This window comes from Phascolarctos cinereus, unplaced genomic scaffold (genome assembly GCF_003287225.1).
Source record: "Phascolarctos cinereus isolate Bilbo 61053 unplaced genomic scaffold, phaCin_HiC Scaffold_4;HRSCAF=312, whole genome shotgun sequence".
Lineage (NCBI taxonomy): Eukaryota > Metazoa > Chordata > Mammalia > Diprotodontia > Phascolarctidae > Phascolarctos > Phascolarctos cinereus.
The window spans coordinates 374,640,193-374,655,162 of record NW_027555847.1 but is presented as its reverse complement, the minus strand read 5'-3'; the positions used below and the strand labels follow the sequence as shown (position 1 = coordinate 374,655,162).

The 14,970-nt window shown below is 44.5% G+C and overlaps 1 protein-coding gene across 6 annotated transcripts in view; it reads left to right on the top strand.

Annotated features, from left to right (window-relative positions):
- The window catches only part of CTIF (cap binding complex dependent translation initiation factor), a 479,887-nt gene extending 466,055 nt beyond the window's left edge, over positions 1-13,832 (top strand). For all 6 annotated transcript variants that reach the window (XM_078153268.1, XM_078153267.1, XM_078153266.1 and 3 more), the window contains 2 exons: positions 2,422-2,475; positions 8,137-13,832. In XM_078153268.1, coding sequence (XP_078009394.1) covers positions 2,422-2,475; positions 8,137-8,352 — 270 coding nt within the window. In that variant the 3' untranslated portion in view covers positions 8,353-13,832. The remainder of the gene's footprint in view (positions 1-2,421; positions 2,476-8,136) is intronic.
- Positions 13,833-14,970: the final 1,138 nt, after the last annotated feature.

Genomic DNA, 14,970 nt, shown 5'->3' with positions numbered 1-14,970 from the left:
TATTTATCCTGTATATAGCTTGCTTTGTTTATATTTGTTTGCATGTTGTCTCTCCCTTTAGATTGTAAGCTCTTTGAGGCCAGGGGCTGTCTTTTGCCCCCTTTGTATCTCTTGCTTAGCACAGTGCCTGGCACGTAGTAGGCATTTAATGTTTATAAATTGATTAATTGGTCCTACTGGTTACCTTCCTCCTGGGACCTCACACAGCACTTGATTCTAATAACCCCTCTCATGGGTGTTTGGGGTAGCTAGAAGGCACAATGCATAGAGCCTGGAAGCTGGAGTCAGGAAAACCTGAGATCAAATCTGGCCTTGGATACTTACTAGCTATGTGATCCTGGGCAAGTCACTTAACACTGTTGGCCTCAGTTTCCTCATCTGTAAAATGAACTGGAGAAGGAAATGGGAAACCACTCCAGTATCTTTGCCAAAAAAAAAACTCAAATGGAGTCATAAAGAGTCAGATATGACTGAAACGACTGAACAACAAAACATGAATGTCTAGTATGGTACTATTTCTGTGTTATCCCCCTCCTCCCAGACTGTAAACTACATTAGGGTGGCTACTACACCTTATCTAAATTTTGTATCACCCCAGTGGGTGTCCTTAATAAATGTCTGATGAGATGAAGACATTAAAGCCATCTATAGTCATATGGAAAAATGCTCTAAATCACTATTGATTAGAGAAATGCAAATCAAAACAACTCTGAGGTACCACATTCTGATCAGAACCTGATACCTATCAGATTGGCTGAGATGACAAAACAAGAAAACAATAAGTGTTGGAGGAGATGTGGGAAAATTGGAACTCTGATGCATTGTTGGTGGAGTGGTGAAATGATCCAACCATTTTGGAGAGCAATTTTGAACTATGCCCAAAGGGCTATAAAATTGTGCATACCCTTTGACCCAGCAATAGCACCTCAAGGCTGTATCCCAAAGAGATCATACAAATGGGAAAAGGACCCACATGTACAAAAATATTTATAGCAGCTCTTTTTGTGTTGGCAAAGAATTGGAAATTGAGAGGATGCCCATCAGTTAGGGAATGACTGAGCAAGGTGTGGTATATGAATGTAATGGGATACTACAGTGCTATAAGAAATGATGAACAGGCTGACTTCAGAAAAACCTGGGAAGACTTGTATGGTCTGCTGCTGAGTGAAGTGAGCAAAACCAAGAGAATGTTGTACACAATAACAGCCACATTGTGCAATGACTAATATTGATAAACTTAACCCTTCCCAGCAATACAAAGATCTAAGACATCTCCAAAAGCCTTGTGATGGAAAATGCTATCCACATCCAAAGAAAGAACTTTGGAGTTTGAATGAAGATCAAAGTGTACTCTTGGCTATTTTTTTTTCTTCTGTTAAGTTTTGTTTCCTCTTTCTGGTGGTTCCTCCTATTGGTTCTAATTCTTACTTACAACATCACTAATGCGAAAATATGTTTAATAGGAATGTACATGTATAACCTATATCAGATTATGAGCCGTCTTGGGGAGGGTGGTAGGGAGGAAGGGGGAGAAAAATTTTAAACTCAAAAGCATACAGAAATGATTGTTGATAAATCAAAATAAGTTAATTAAAAATAAAAAAGTCAATGTCTGATGAATGAATGATGAATACGAATGAATTTTTTTAAAAAACCTCTAAATTCTTTTTTCCTTTGTAAATTGTTTTTCTGGCAATGGGGGTTCTGAGTTTATGATTTTTTTAGCGTAGAGTACTCCTTCTTCTAAAGTCAAGTAACAACTCTTCTTCATCCTAGAGTCTTGCCTAGAGTTATCTGGAGCCTTGAGGGATGAAGTGATTTGCCAAGAGACATATACCTGTGGGCAAACATTAGCCCAAGCCTTCCAGGCTCCAAGGCTAGGCTAACCATCATTCAGCCTCTTCCCTTTGGAAATAAACACTAGGAAATGTGCTATTGTGGTCTGAGGCACAGGATATACAGACATAAAAAGAGTTCAGAGCAATTCTGTTCCTGAAATCTACTACTGTCGAGTGCTAGGACGTGATGCCAGGCTACTCATGCTGGTATAGCAACAACAGCAGAAGGTGGTAAAAATAAAATAAAATTAGGCATGACTTATGTCAGAACCCAGTGAGCCAAGCAAGCTCAAGGGGTGAGGGAGAGTAAGAGGTTTGGTACCCAAATTATGTTTCTATGATCAGAGAAAATTAGAAATTCATGAAAGGTGAAAGCCCAGGCAACAAAATAAGGGTCCCTGGCTCAGCTCCCCAGGAAGCTGACCAAGGTCATTGACTCTTAAGGCCTGGCACTGGATGCTTACCATCAGCCAGTTGGAGTTTCCAGGAGTGAGCCATGATTGTGCCTGAATACTGTCCTCCAAATGGGGGGATGTGAAAGTGCCTTTCCTGACTGGTTCCTTCTGTTCCATTTCCTCTGCAGTTGTTGCAGTCTCAGGATGTGAAGGAAGATGCGGTCCTTTGCTGTTCCATGGAGGTAGGTGCATATCAATCCATCAGAAAGTATTTTACAAAGTGCCTTCTAGGGGATGATCTCAGAGAAATCTGGAAAGACTTGTGTGAACTGAAATGGAATGAAGTGAGCAGAACCAGGGAGAATAATTTATACAGTCACAACAATATTGTGAAGATAATCAGCTTTGAAAGACTTAGGAACTCTGATCAGTGCAGTGTCCCACCACAAATCCAAAGGACTCATAATGAAACTACTCACCTCCAGGTAGAGAGGGAGGGACTCAATGCATATTAAAGGATATTTTCTGTTCTTTTCTTGGACATGGTTAATGCAAGAATTTGTTTTGCATGCCCTTTTAATGGATGGGGAGAAGGGAGGGAGAGAATTTAGAACTGAAAAAAAAATTGAATTAAAAAAAAATTTTTTAATGCCTTCTAGGTGCCAGGCACAATGTAAGGCTCTGGGTCTCACAGTGTCACAAATTCGCAGCTAGAATGGCCTTTAGAAGCCATGTAATCCATCCCCTTCATTGTACAGATGAAGAAATGCAAAAGTGAGGTAGTGGCTGCCCTCAGAGGGCTTCCATTCTACTGAAGGGTTACAATGTATTCACCGACAAGTGAATATAAGTTACATACAATATAAATACACATAGGGGGGACAGGGAGAGCTAACAACTGGGAACTAACAATTGAAAAGGCTTCTTGAGAGAGGTAAGACTTGGAGGAAGCATCTAGGGATCCAAGAATAACAAAAGTCAGAGGTGAGGAAGGACAGCATTCCACCCAGAGAAAACCTGTGCAAAGACAAAGAAAGTGGGAGACAGACTATCGTGACATTTTGCTTCCGTCACCCCTTAAGGGAATGAACAGGGCCTCCAACACCACGGAGACTCCACAGATTTAAACTCGCAGATCCATAGATGGCTAGAGTTGGAAAGGCCCTTAGAAGTCATCTAATCCAATGCCCTCATTTTAGAGATGAGCAAACTGAGGCCTGGAAGAGTTAAGTGTTCAGACTTTCCCAAAGTCAAACAACTATTTTAATGACAGAGCTGGGACTGGAACCCAGATCACAGATCTGAGAATGGGGGACCTTAGCATAGGTCCAATCCATAGCCAAAAGGAATCCCAACTCCAACGTACCCAGCAAGCAGGCAGGTCTTCTGATGATAAGGCCATTGCTAATCCACCCTTCACACCATCAGGGAGGAGCATTCATGAGCAAGGTGTCTCAATAGACAGGACTGATAGCTCTTTAACTCTTTCTGTCCTAGGTTGGGGCAGCCCATTTTCAGACCTAGGGGTAAGGGGTAGAAGAAATATTAGATTCACCTCTGACCACTTTTTAGCAACTCACCTTTTCTTAGGACAAGGTTCTTTACTTCAATTCGTTTGGAGCATTTCTTTTCTTTAGCACCTACTACGTGCCATGTACTGTGCTAGGCACTGAGAATACAAAGAAACCTCAGCAAACAAGCAAGTATCAACCATGGCACCATTGGAAAGATACCCAAATGGCTTCTTCTGCTCCAAATGATCTCCCCTATCATCAGTCTGCTGTGTGCCAACTATTTCCCCCTTTAGAGTCACTCCTTTGTGTTGAGGCATGGTCTCCCAAAGGCTCCTGTTACCTGATTTCCCATATGCATGGTTTCTTCTTGCTGGATTTCCCCACTTTCATTTTCCCAGCTCAATAGGGTTAATACAGAAGGACCCTCTTGTCAAATGTTCCCTGATTACCCTCCTACAAAATTCTCTGAGATAATATTTGTAAAGCACTTAACATAGTAGGTACTATATAAATGCTTATCCCTTTCCCCCTTCCCCCAGGTGCTCGCACCTCCCCAACCCAGTTCTTGCTCCAGGTACTTACATCCTCCCTCTTCCTTCCCACCTCCAAATGTGTCACACACACACACACACACACACACACACACACACACACATACACATACACACACATACACGCCCAACACAAATGCCAAACAAACTTCAGTATCACAGGCTTACATAAAACGTGTTTTGTTCATGAGACCCTCTGCAGTCACAGGGAATGGGTCCTGGAAACCCTCAGGAAAAGAGAGTTCCTACAACTTTTGTTCCTAACATCAAATGCCTTTGACAATGCCCTATGTTCTTTTGAAGCTTTCTGTTTTTCAGTGTTCTTTTGGTTCTGAAAGAACTGAATCCCTCCATTTTAGGGAGGTGGGTAAGCCTTTTAACATCCACTACTAAAATCCCTTGCCACATGAAGTGACCCTGAGTTCTGAAGACTGTACCAGGCCTGCCAAGCTGAAAAGACTACAAGAATGAGCCTGGTGCCAATAGCAGGCCTGTCATCTGAGGGCCAGCTCAGCTAAGGGCAGGGAAGGTCAGCACCAAAAAGTTGGCGATGAATTTTTTCGCATCTATAGCTACAAGGCATACAAAGGCAAAGAGGAGTTATCAGCTACATGGATGGATGTTGACATCCAACCATTGACATTAGAATCTGTAGAATCGTCCAGTTTTTAACATGTTGTAATCTCCTTTTTGAGAGGCTACATCGCATACTGGATGGAAAGTTGTCTTCAGAGTAAGGAAGACCTGGGTTTGAATCCCTGGCTAACCCATAACTGTCTGTATGACCCTGGGTAAGTCACCTAATCTTTTAACCACTTATAGACATTTAATCATTTCTAAGACTTCAAATTGCAGAGCAGATTATCAGTTGGCATTGGTGGAGAGAGTTTCCTCCATGGGATATTCCCTAAGCTACACCAGTAAAATCATGTCTGGTTAAAAAAAAAATAAACCTTCCCTTTTAACAAAGAGGATGTCCTCTGGGCTGAGGCAGGAGCACATAAACGGGCTTGGTGGGGAAGAGGCTGGGGAAGCAACAACAGGAAGTAAAGGGGTGAATATTTGAAACACAAAGCCTGAAGCCAGAGTGATAAGAAGACAGGACAGAAGGTTGGCACCAGGAACTAAGAAACCCCTCAAGCTCTGAGAGTGTCTGGAGTCTTGCTGCAGTCTAGAATTTCCTCCAGCAGTACCTGTGAGCACCTTCTCTATCTTACCAAGTTGTCGTAATGTGGAGAGGTTGAGTGACTTGCCAGGGCCCTGTGTGCCAGGTGCACTTTGGATAGAGAGGTGGCTGTCACGTCAAGAAGACCTGAGTTTGAATCCTGCCTCAAACTTCCTAGCTGTGTCACCCTGGGCAAGTCACTTAACCACTTTCTGCCTCAGTTTCCTTATCTGTAAAAATGGGGATAATAACAGCACCTGCCTTCCAGGGTTATTGTGAGTGTCAAATGAGATAATATTGTTAAGTGCTTTGTAATTCTTCAGGCAATGTATAAATGCTAGCTATAATGATAAGGGAGAGGGGGAAGATGTCAAAGGCAAACTCTAGTATGGGTCAGAGCACTCCATACTTCCATGGAAGCTAAGTGACTCAATGGATACAGCACCGGGCCTACAGTCAAGAACTGAGTTCAAATCCATCCCCAGATGCAGGAAATGCTGTGTGACCAGGGGCAAATCACTTAACTTCTGTTTGCCTCATTTTCTTCAATTGTAAATTAAGGATAACAACAGCATCTACCTTGCAGGGTTGTTGTGAGAATCAGATGAGATAAATATCTACATATGCTTAGGACAGTGCCTGGCACATAGTAGGAGCTATATAAACACTATACATTTATACATATATATGTGTGTGTACATATACACGTCTATATACATGTATTATGTGTGTATACATATAGAGATACATGTGTATATACAAAAATCCCCTTCTCTCCGTGCCCATACTCCAGCTTTTCCAGTTACCTAATTGTTCTTTAACCCAAAGCCAGTTCTCCCTGGCCAGGACAGCAGTCCATAGCCCCATGCCAGGGCTTTCCTTCTGCTATTTCCGTATTCATCCTGAACCCGTAAGCCAAATACACACCAACACACACACACATACACCACTCCTTGTTCTTCCTCCTTCCTCAGAAATCATTTATATCTCTAGAGAGGCCCTCTCTAAGCTTACTATACAGCTTGACTCAGGAATAGGAACATCACTTTTGGAGGGGTAGGGAGGAGAGGACAGCTTTGGGGTTCTTTGTACCCTTGGCTAACAGCCTTCCTACCAACTAGTTTCTGCTCTAAGTGTTTTCCCTGGCCCAGGGAGGAATTCCCCTACCCAGCAATGACCTGTCCTCTCCTATCCCTCTGATATAGGCAGTCAGCATGGCCTGGCACCATGGAGAGCACCTGGGCCAGACTACTACAACCAATCCATGCTAGCTAGAGCTTACAATCCTAGGTTTGCAACACTCTTTACAAATATTGCCTCATTTGATCCTCATGACAATCCTGGAAGGCAAGTGCTATTATTATCTAGGCCTCAGTTTCCTCATTTATAAAATGAGGAAATTGGAGCAGATGGCCTCTGAGGTCCTTTAACATGCCATTACTGCTCAGATTCCCTGGGACACCTCTTTGGAAATGGAGAGCCTTCAGAGGCTGGTGCATGTTTTCTTGAGCGTTCTCAGTGAAGGCAAATCTTTGTCCTTTAAGGGTAGATTTGATTTTTTTTTTTAATTTTGAAAACACATAAGTCACAGGAACCAATTCTAACATATGTAATTAATGATACTTTTTGGAAACTTCTGTTCTTTCATTTATTTATTTTTAGTTTTCAACATTCACTTCCATAAGATTTTGAGTTTTAAATTCCCTCCCTCCCCAAGACAGCATGCAATCTGATATAGGCTCTCTATGAATATACATTCATATTAAACATATTTTCACATTAGTCATGTTGTAAAGAAGAATTAGAACCAATAAGAGGATCCACAAGAAAGAAGAAACAACAGCAACAAAACAAAAAAAAAGGGAGCAAATGGTATGCTTCCATCTGCATTAAGACTCCACAGTTCTTTTCCTGGATGTGGATAGCATTTTCCATCACGAGTCTTTTGGAGTTGTCTTATATCCTTACTTTGCTGAGAAAGGCTAAGTCTATCAAAGTCAGTCATCATACAGCATGGCTGTTACTGTGTACAGTGTTCTCCTGATTCTGCTCATTTTACTCTGCATCAGTTCATATAAGTCTTTCCAGGTTTTTCTGAAGTCTACCTGCTTATCATTTCTTATAGCACAATAGTATTCCATTACATTCATATACCATAACTTGTTCAGCCATTCCCCAATTGATGGGCATCCCCTCAGTTTCCAATTCTTTGCCGCCACAGAAAAAGCTGCTATAAATATTTTTGTACAAGCGGGTCCTTTTCCCATTTGTATGATCTCTTTGGTATATAGCCCAAGAAGTGGTATTGCTGGGTCAAAGGGTATGCACAATTTTATAGACCTTTGGGCATAAGTGGGAACTCCCATTCTAAGGATTCATCTTTTCCCACTGAACAGCTTGATAGCATCCAGGTCTCCTTTCCCCAGGCTGGGTTGTTCAGTTTAAAAACTACAGAAGTCAGTTATTCCCAGCCCAGACTCTTCTCCTAGTTTGACTTCTTCCTTAAAGGACAGAGGCCCTCACCTGCCATCTTCCTGAGAGCCTAGAGAGGTCTTAAAGTCCATCCACTTCCTCTCCCAGTCAGGTAGGAAGGGGACAGGGGAGTGGAGTATCCCCATTGGCCCACTCAGTCTTTTCTCCTAAGCATTGACTCCTGTCCCTCTCCGTCGACAGCTGCAGAGCACAGGTCGACTGCTGGAAGAGCAGCTGCCCGAAATGATGACAGAGCTCTTGGCCAGCGCCCGGGACAAGATGCTGTGCCCTTCAGAGTCAATGCTGACACGGTCGCTGCTTCTCGAGGTCATCGAGCTGCATGCCAACAACTGGAACCCCCTGACACCAACCATCACCCAATACTACAACAAAACCATCCAGAAACTGACAGCCTGAGGAGGCAGGGTGGGGTGGGCCGGGAGGGCAGGCAGGCCAGGGGGGCCCCAAGGAGGGCAGGGAACAGGATGGGACAAGAGAGGACAGGACCAGGAGGAAAGGGGATGGCCGGAGTAGGAGAAAGACCATGCACCATAAATGAAAGCAGAAAAGCAGGGCAGATAGGCCCAATGGCAAATTCAGAGAGAAAGGAGCAAAACTCTCAGGATCCAATACCTAAGAGGAGCCACCATCCCCTGCTTCCTGCATGCGGCAATACACATCCATAAAGGATGCATGTCTCTTTTTAGCAGGGGCCCCCTGCCATCTCCCTACCTATTTTCTGAATTCCTTATCCCCCTGCTTCCCTACCCCTTCCCACTCCATACCCTGCAGGGTTTCTGTTGGAGGGGGTTCATTCTTGTGACTCCATTACAGCCGTGACAGACGCTCACTCACCCTGGGACACCATTTGGGTCAGAAAAGACCACAGAGGGTTGAAAACAGGCATCCAAGTCTGGCCTGGTATTGTTTCCCACCCCACCCCACCCCCACTCCCCATTATGTCAGCTTGCAGTAGCCAACTGGCGGAGGCGACGCATGGCAGATGTCTTGGGAGGACAAAAGAACACAAGGTCTGCACCAGACGCTTGTAATTGACAACTTTTGTCCAGCAGAGCTTAGTTTGGGTAGGGCTTGGGGGTCCCCCCCAGTCCCTCACCCTCCACCGGACTGACTGCAGTTGTCTTCCCTTAAATTCCTGAAACACAGGAGGAGGAGGAGGGATGTTTGCGGTTGTAATTTGCACTCTTGGGAGGCTGTTTTTATAAAAAGACAGTGACTTTGAAGTCTCTTTTCTCTGTGAGGAGAGCCTCCAGCGTACACTCTGTGAGCACCCCTGAGTAGCAGGGGAGGGCAGGTCTGGGGGACCACAGTCCAGGCCTCATAGCTGTAGTAGCCATTTAAGATAATCAAATACTTCTGGTCCAGCAGGGGCTTCCTCCAAGAAACCTGTGCTATACCATGTCCTTTGGGCACTGACCTATAATTATCCCTCCTCCCCAAGTTCTACACTGGGGTCCTTAGCACTATGTCCATAGTACTGTTCAGTTAACTTGGCTCTAGCCCCAGAGGACTTTGGGAAATACAAGGAAAAGAAGCTGGTAAACGGGGAAGGGGGAGGGGTTGTGGGGGGAAAGTGTCATGGTGTTTGCAGGCTCAAAGGAAGTATCCCCACTGGCATATACTGTCATCTGTTCTCAGGGCCTCAGTCTGCAAGATAAATGACATTGCCCAGGGTGCTGATCTGACAGGGGTCTTAACTGATTGGGCCTACATTGTTATACCCCATTCCCCTTCCATGGAAGGATGCCCCTACCAAGATCAAAAGCTGGTCCAGAAGTGTTTCTGGGGCCCACTGAGGACAAATAGAAGTCAAGCAAGTGCCCACTGGAGCACAGTGTTATTAGGAAGAGGACGAAAGTGGGTACTTCAGGAAGGAGATGTTCTAGAGCCAACGTCACAATCAGTGTTAGTGAGGGAGACGGCTTTCTAGGTTTCTGAGGCTCAGCTGGGATCAGCTGTGTTAACAGCCTTTTTTTCTCCACAATTCTACTCCACTATTCTACCCCCATACCTCTACCCAGCTGCACCAAATTCAATACAGTATGTACTGTTTTGAGTAACATGACATGGACCAGATGGAGAAATCTCATAGATTTGTTTCTTGGAAGCCAGGAAGGTTGTCTAGGACAACCCTAGTTAAAAATTTTCAATGGGCTCTTTCTGGAGACAAGAGACCTGAATGAAGACCAGGAAATGATGTCAAGATTTCAGCAGCTTCTTTATTTGTTCCTTTATTAAGGTTTGCCACCCACTAAATCATCTCTCTGGCTGCTCAGTCCTAAAGCCTGGTACACCTAAGGAATGAGGTTTTCCCTTTTTTTTGTTCAGAGCTAATGAGAGAGATTAGGAAAGGAAAGGCAGTCTCTCACCAGCCCCACTGTGACCAAACCTCAGAGTCGCTTTCCCCTGGCAAGAGAATTCATACCCACCTGAGTCAGGAGGCAAACATTCCCCCAGGTCCACTCCCTGGCAGATGATTTTGCATGCCCATTCCCTGAAAACAAGCCTACCCACCCATATGAGAAGAGTAGAAGTCTTCCCTAACCCTGAGCTTCTCAGACTGTACCACAGAAGCTAATGAGCAACTATCCTCCCTACCATATGCACCTTCATTTCTTTTTTCTCCCACAGTCCTCTTTTTTTCTCACCCACCTCCCGTTTTTTTCTCTTTCTCATGCCCTCTTTTTCTCTCCTATTCCCCAACTCCTTAATCTTGCCACTGCTCCCTGGGGGTCTGCTTAGCCCAAACAGAAGCCTGTGGTATAAAAAGATTCCAGCCGTTGGCCTGAATTGTTCAGTGATGGTGAGGATACTTGTAGAATGCAGAAGAAAGACAGTCTCCTGATGGACTCAGCCAGTCCTAGTGGGAGAGAACAATAAAGGGCAGAAACCACTGATCCACCACCTTCTAAAGCTATAAATATGTGTGAAGAGAGTGGATCTGGTCCCAAAGCTCTGGTGAAAATCAGGGGCAATAACTAGGTGTAAACCACCTCTGAGCTATAGGGTTAGAGAGGAAGAATGGGGAGGGAGGAACTGAGGGAAGAAGGGATGGACAGTGTAAAACCAAGACAAGAAGTTCTGTTGTATAAAGGGGGGATTTCTCAAAAGACCTTTTCATGGACAAGGTCCCTTGTGAGAGCTGTGGAAGCATGTCCCCATGGGCAAGGCAATGGGCTCTTTGAAGGGTCCCCAGTAGGGCCATGAGGCTTACTTCCTCTGGTTCTCCCACACTAACCCTGTGAGTCAAACTCCTTAACTCTCATGGTGATAGTGTGGAAAAAGTAAATTATTATACATATATATACATATATATATATATATATATATATATATATATATACACATATATAAATATATTTTTAATTACGTATTGTGTCATGGTGGCTTCCGGCATACACACAGTTTACACAGGTCAATCTGTTGCTTTAAAGCGCTTCCTGGCCAATCTGAATAACCATTTAAGCCGTTTTCTATATCTAGTTGCTGCTACTTTTACAAACTTGTGAAAAGTGCTTCAGATAATAATAATAAGCCTAAACTCTGGGGAGCCGCCATCTGATGAGAACATGGGCAGGTAGAAGCAATACTCTGCCCAGCCTCGGAGAGCCCTGACCTCCCCAGCCCTGAGCCTGGGGCCGTGTCTGGCCTTCCCTTGGTGAACTGTGGTAGGCCCAGTTTGACCTCTGAATGTATTCAAGGGAAACCCTAAACAGAGGAAAACTGAATCTTTTCTTTCTAAGGCTTCAAATTCATACCCAATTGACTGCAACTTTCTGAGAACATTCATGAAGCCAAGCCATGACAGCCAGTGGTCATTCTATTTAAGCACTTTCCCCAGTGGGCCAGCCAACCCAAGGGTCAGCTTTTATCCCAGTTTTCCTTCAAAAGAGATGAGATTGCCTTCTAGCTGTAGTCTTGGGCATCAGGCTGAATGGTTTCAGTCCATTTCTTTGTACTACAGCCCAAACTGACTCCTAACCTTCGCTAGACAAGACCAGAGAACCCCTGAGACACTGGAAACCCACCTTCCTCTGGAACTACTCTCCAATTAATCCAGTCTGCCTATGTTTGTCTTGCTGTCAGCTGCTTTGTAAACTTAAAGTTTTCAGATCGTCCTGTCTGTCCATGTAAATGTATTTGTTGGCCGAGGTAGTATTTATTTCTTATTTTTATTTTTTTTATTTTTCTAAGGGATGGAAAGAGCTTGAAATATGTCACTCACTGATCATGCCTTGGAAAATCTGCAGGAGGCAGAACCCCAGATACCAAGGCCATCAGCCAGGGCCTGGATCATGACATAGGGAGGGGGAAGTAACCCCAAGGCCGTGGTCAGCAGCTGTTATCTGGCGGGAGGAACTGATCAGCTCTTCTCTTATGAACTGTCTCCACTGTGAGCCATGGGGGAAGGGGTTGACAGTGGGGAATCATCTACCTGTTCTAAAATGCCCCGTATTGGGAAAACTGAGAATGGAAGTGCACAGAAGACGAAGATAGGCAACTTCCCCTCAGGTAGTCCTGAGGTCCCATACCTCCCAGAAGTGTGTCCGTGATCCCATAAGGACCTATCTCTGGGGGTTCAAAGGATCCCTCTTAAAGCGTTTACGTGAATTTTAGACACACAATGATGACTCCTTCCTTGATATGCACCACTTTTCCACTGGACCCCAGGTACCAGTGGGTTTAATTAATAACAATAAATTAAAATCCCCCAGAACTCCTCCCCTTAGCTGTGTGTGTGTGCATGCACGCACTCATGGGCGCCAAAGGAGGGACCTCTTCTGCCCAAATCAAACACATCTAATGGCATTGGTGGGGACCTCAGGGGATGCTGCTAAGGACTCGGGGTGTTTTGGAGATTTGCAGTAGCTGGTTTCTATGTAGGTTGGGGGGCAGGAGGTACTTGGTGGGCCAGAGACAGAGGTTGAATGCCAGGATGATGGGCAGAGGATAGGGCACAGGGGAGGGAGAGAATACATGGATAACCGAGCCAGAGACTTGGGCTGCACAGCGACAAGCTGTCAGCAGAAAATCTACCCAGCACAGAATTACATTGGTTCAGTTAACGGGGAAGGGTTTTCAGACAGAAGGTTTGTGTTTCCTCACAGTCACTTGGCTTATGTTTTTCCCCAGAGCAATGTTCCCATGCAGGCAAGTAGAAGCAGCTCATTTGAGGAAAGTTGTGATTCAGAAGGAAGGGGATGAACCAAATTGAGGTGCTTGGGAGGGCAACTGGTTGGTTCTCCAGCTCCAAGCAGATAAGTCGCAAAGACTGATCATCCCCAGAAGGCCTGGCCATTTATTTTCTTAAGATGACATATATTTTATTTTTGCAGCAACACTCACACAGCAGGGCTCTGGAGAAACCTTCCTCCTGGTCAGAGCCTCTCCTTCTAGGCTTACACTCAGTCTGGGACTTAACTGCTAGCTTCATAATTTCACAGGGCTGGTCACAAGGGGTTGTCCCCAGTCCCACTCCTCTCCAAAGATACCCCTAGGGAAAGGAGGCAAGGACTTTGCAGTGGGGGGAGGTGGAGGGGGAATGGGGAGGGAGCAGAGGACCTAACTTCCTCTAATTCAACCATGGAATCATGCACATAAGAGAAGCTAGGGAGGGGTATAATATCTCTATATATTTATTGTGTTGGAGAAAATAACATTTTAATTTAATCATTGATCATATTTGTTAAACTAAAAACTTTTTTTTTTAAGAAAATGCAAGGGTGGGAGGGGGGAGCAGTTATATAAGGGCCTGGGAAAGGGCAAATCTTATTGAGGACTGTGATACCGAAAGAGAGACGAGACAGTTCTGAAATGCTGTATGCTATGAAATACATTGTCTGAGTAATAAATGTTTCAACCCTGACATTTCATCATCCCTGTTGAAATGTGCTTTACTTCTGTTTGGAAGGGAAAGGGGTTGGGAGGGCTTTGTTGAGGGTAAGGGAGGAGACAGCTGCTGAGCAGTGTAGAGCAGTGGTTACCTCAAAGACCCTCAAGGGCAAAGATGCTGGGGGGCAGTGTGGCCATAGGCCTGGATGTAAAGACCAGTGGAGTTCTGACTCTGCCAGTTCTAGCAGAGTGACTTTGGACAAGGCAATCTCCCTCTCTGGGCTTTCTTCCTTTATGTGGAAAATGAGAGGGCTGAACTAGATGATTCCTAAAGTCTCTTGGCTCTAACATTCTATGATTCTGATGTGCTTCTATATTGTAAGGGGAGGCCCCTTCCCAAGATTTTTCTTTGGTGACCCCAAATTTCAGTTTCCACCTGGAAGGAAAGGAAATGTGAACCAAACAAATCAATCAAGTCTTTATTGAACCCTGCAGAGGGGCTAGCTAGCCCAAGTGGGTCAATGGCACCTAACCCCAAAGAGCAGACATTGTATGTGTTGTCCTCCCTGTGGGGATGGGAGAGGAGAGCCTAGAGAAAAAGTGGCAGACACACACACAAAAAGAATTGTTTAAGCGGGTTGTTTTTCATCTTCGTATCCCCAGCTTTTAGCACAGAGCCTGATAAATGGTACAGGGCATAAGAAATGTTTGGTGAATTTCAGGGAATCGAAATTAAACGTGAGTGAGTCTTCTTCATTGAGTGATGTCTAGAGCTGGATCATTCAAACTCCCCACAGCTGGAAGCCACTGTCAAGGGATCAGGCCCACTCCCAGATGGGCCAGCTCCTGTACTGGTCTACTTCTGAATGGACCGGATGATTTCTTCTCCATCCCCCACCTTCAAGTGAAAAGCACATCTAAATAGCTGAGTCTAAGGACCTCTTGGGATGAGGGGGTGAGGTATTGTGCACATTTATTACCATTGTAAACATAATTCATTTAATACATAATATGTAAACTCTGCTTTATGCTAATACCCTGGGTTTTCTTAGACTATAGTTTCCTCCACACTGATGACCAAGAGGGGCAACTAAGACAATGGAGTAGCATAAATCACTAAATAAATAAATAAAGCCTGAGATCATTGCTTAAAACTGAGAATGCAGTCTCTTGTGGATGACT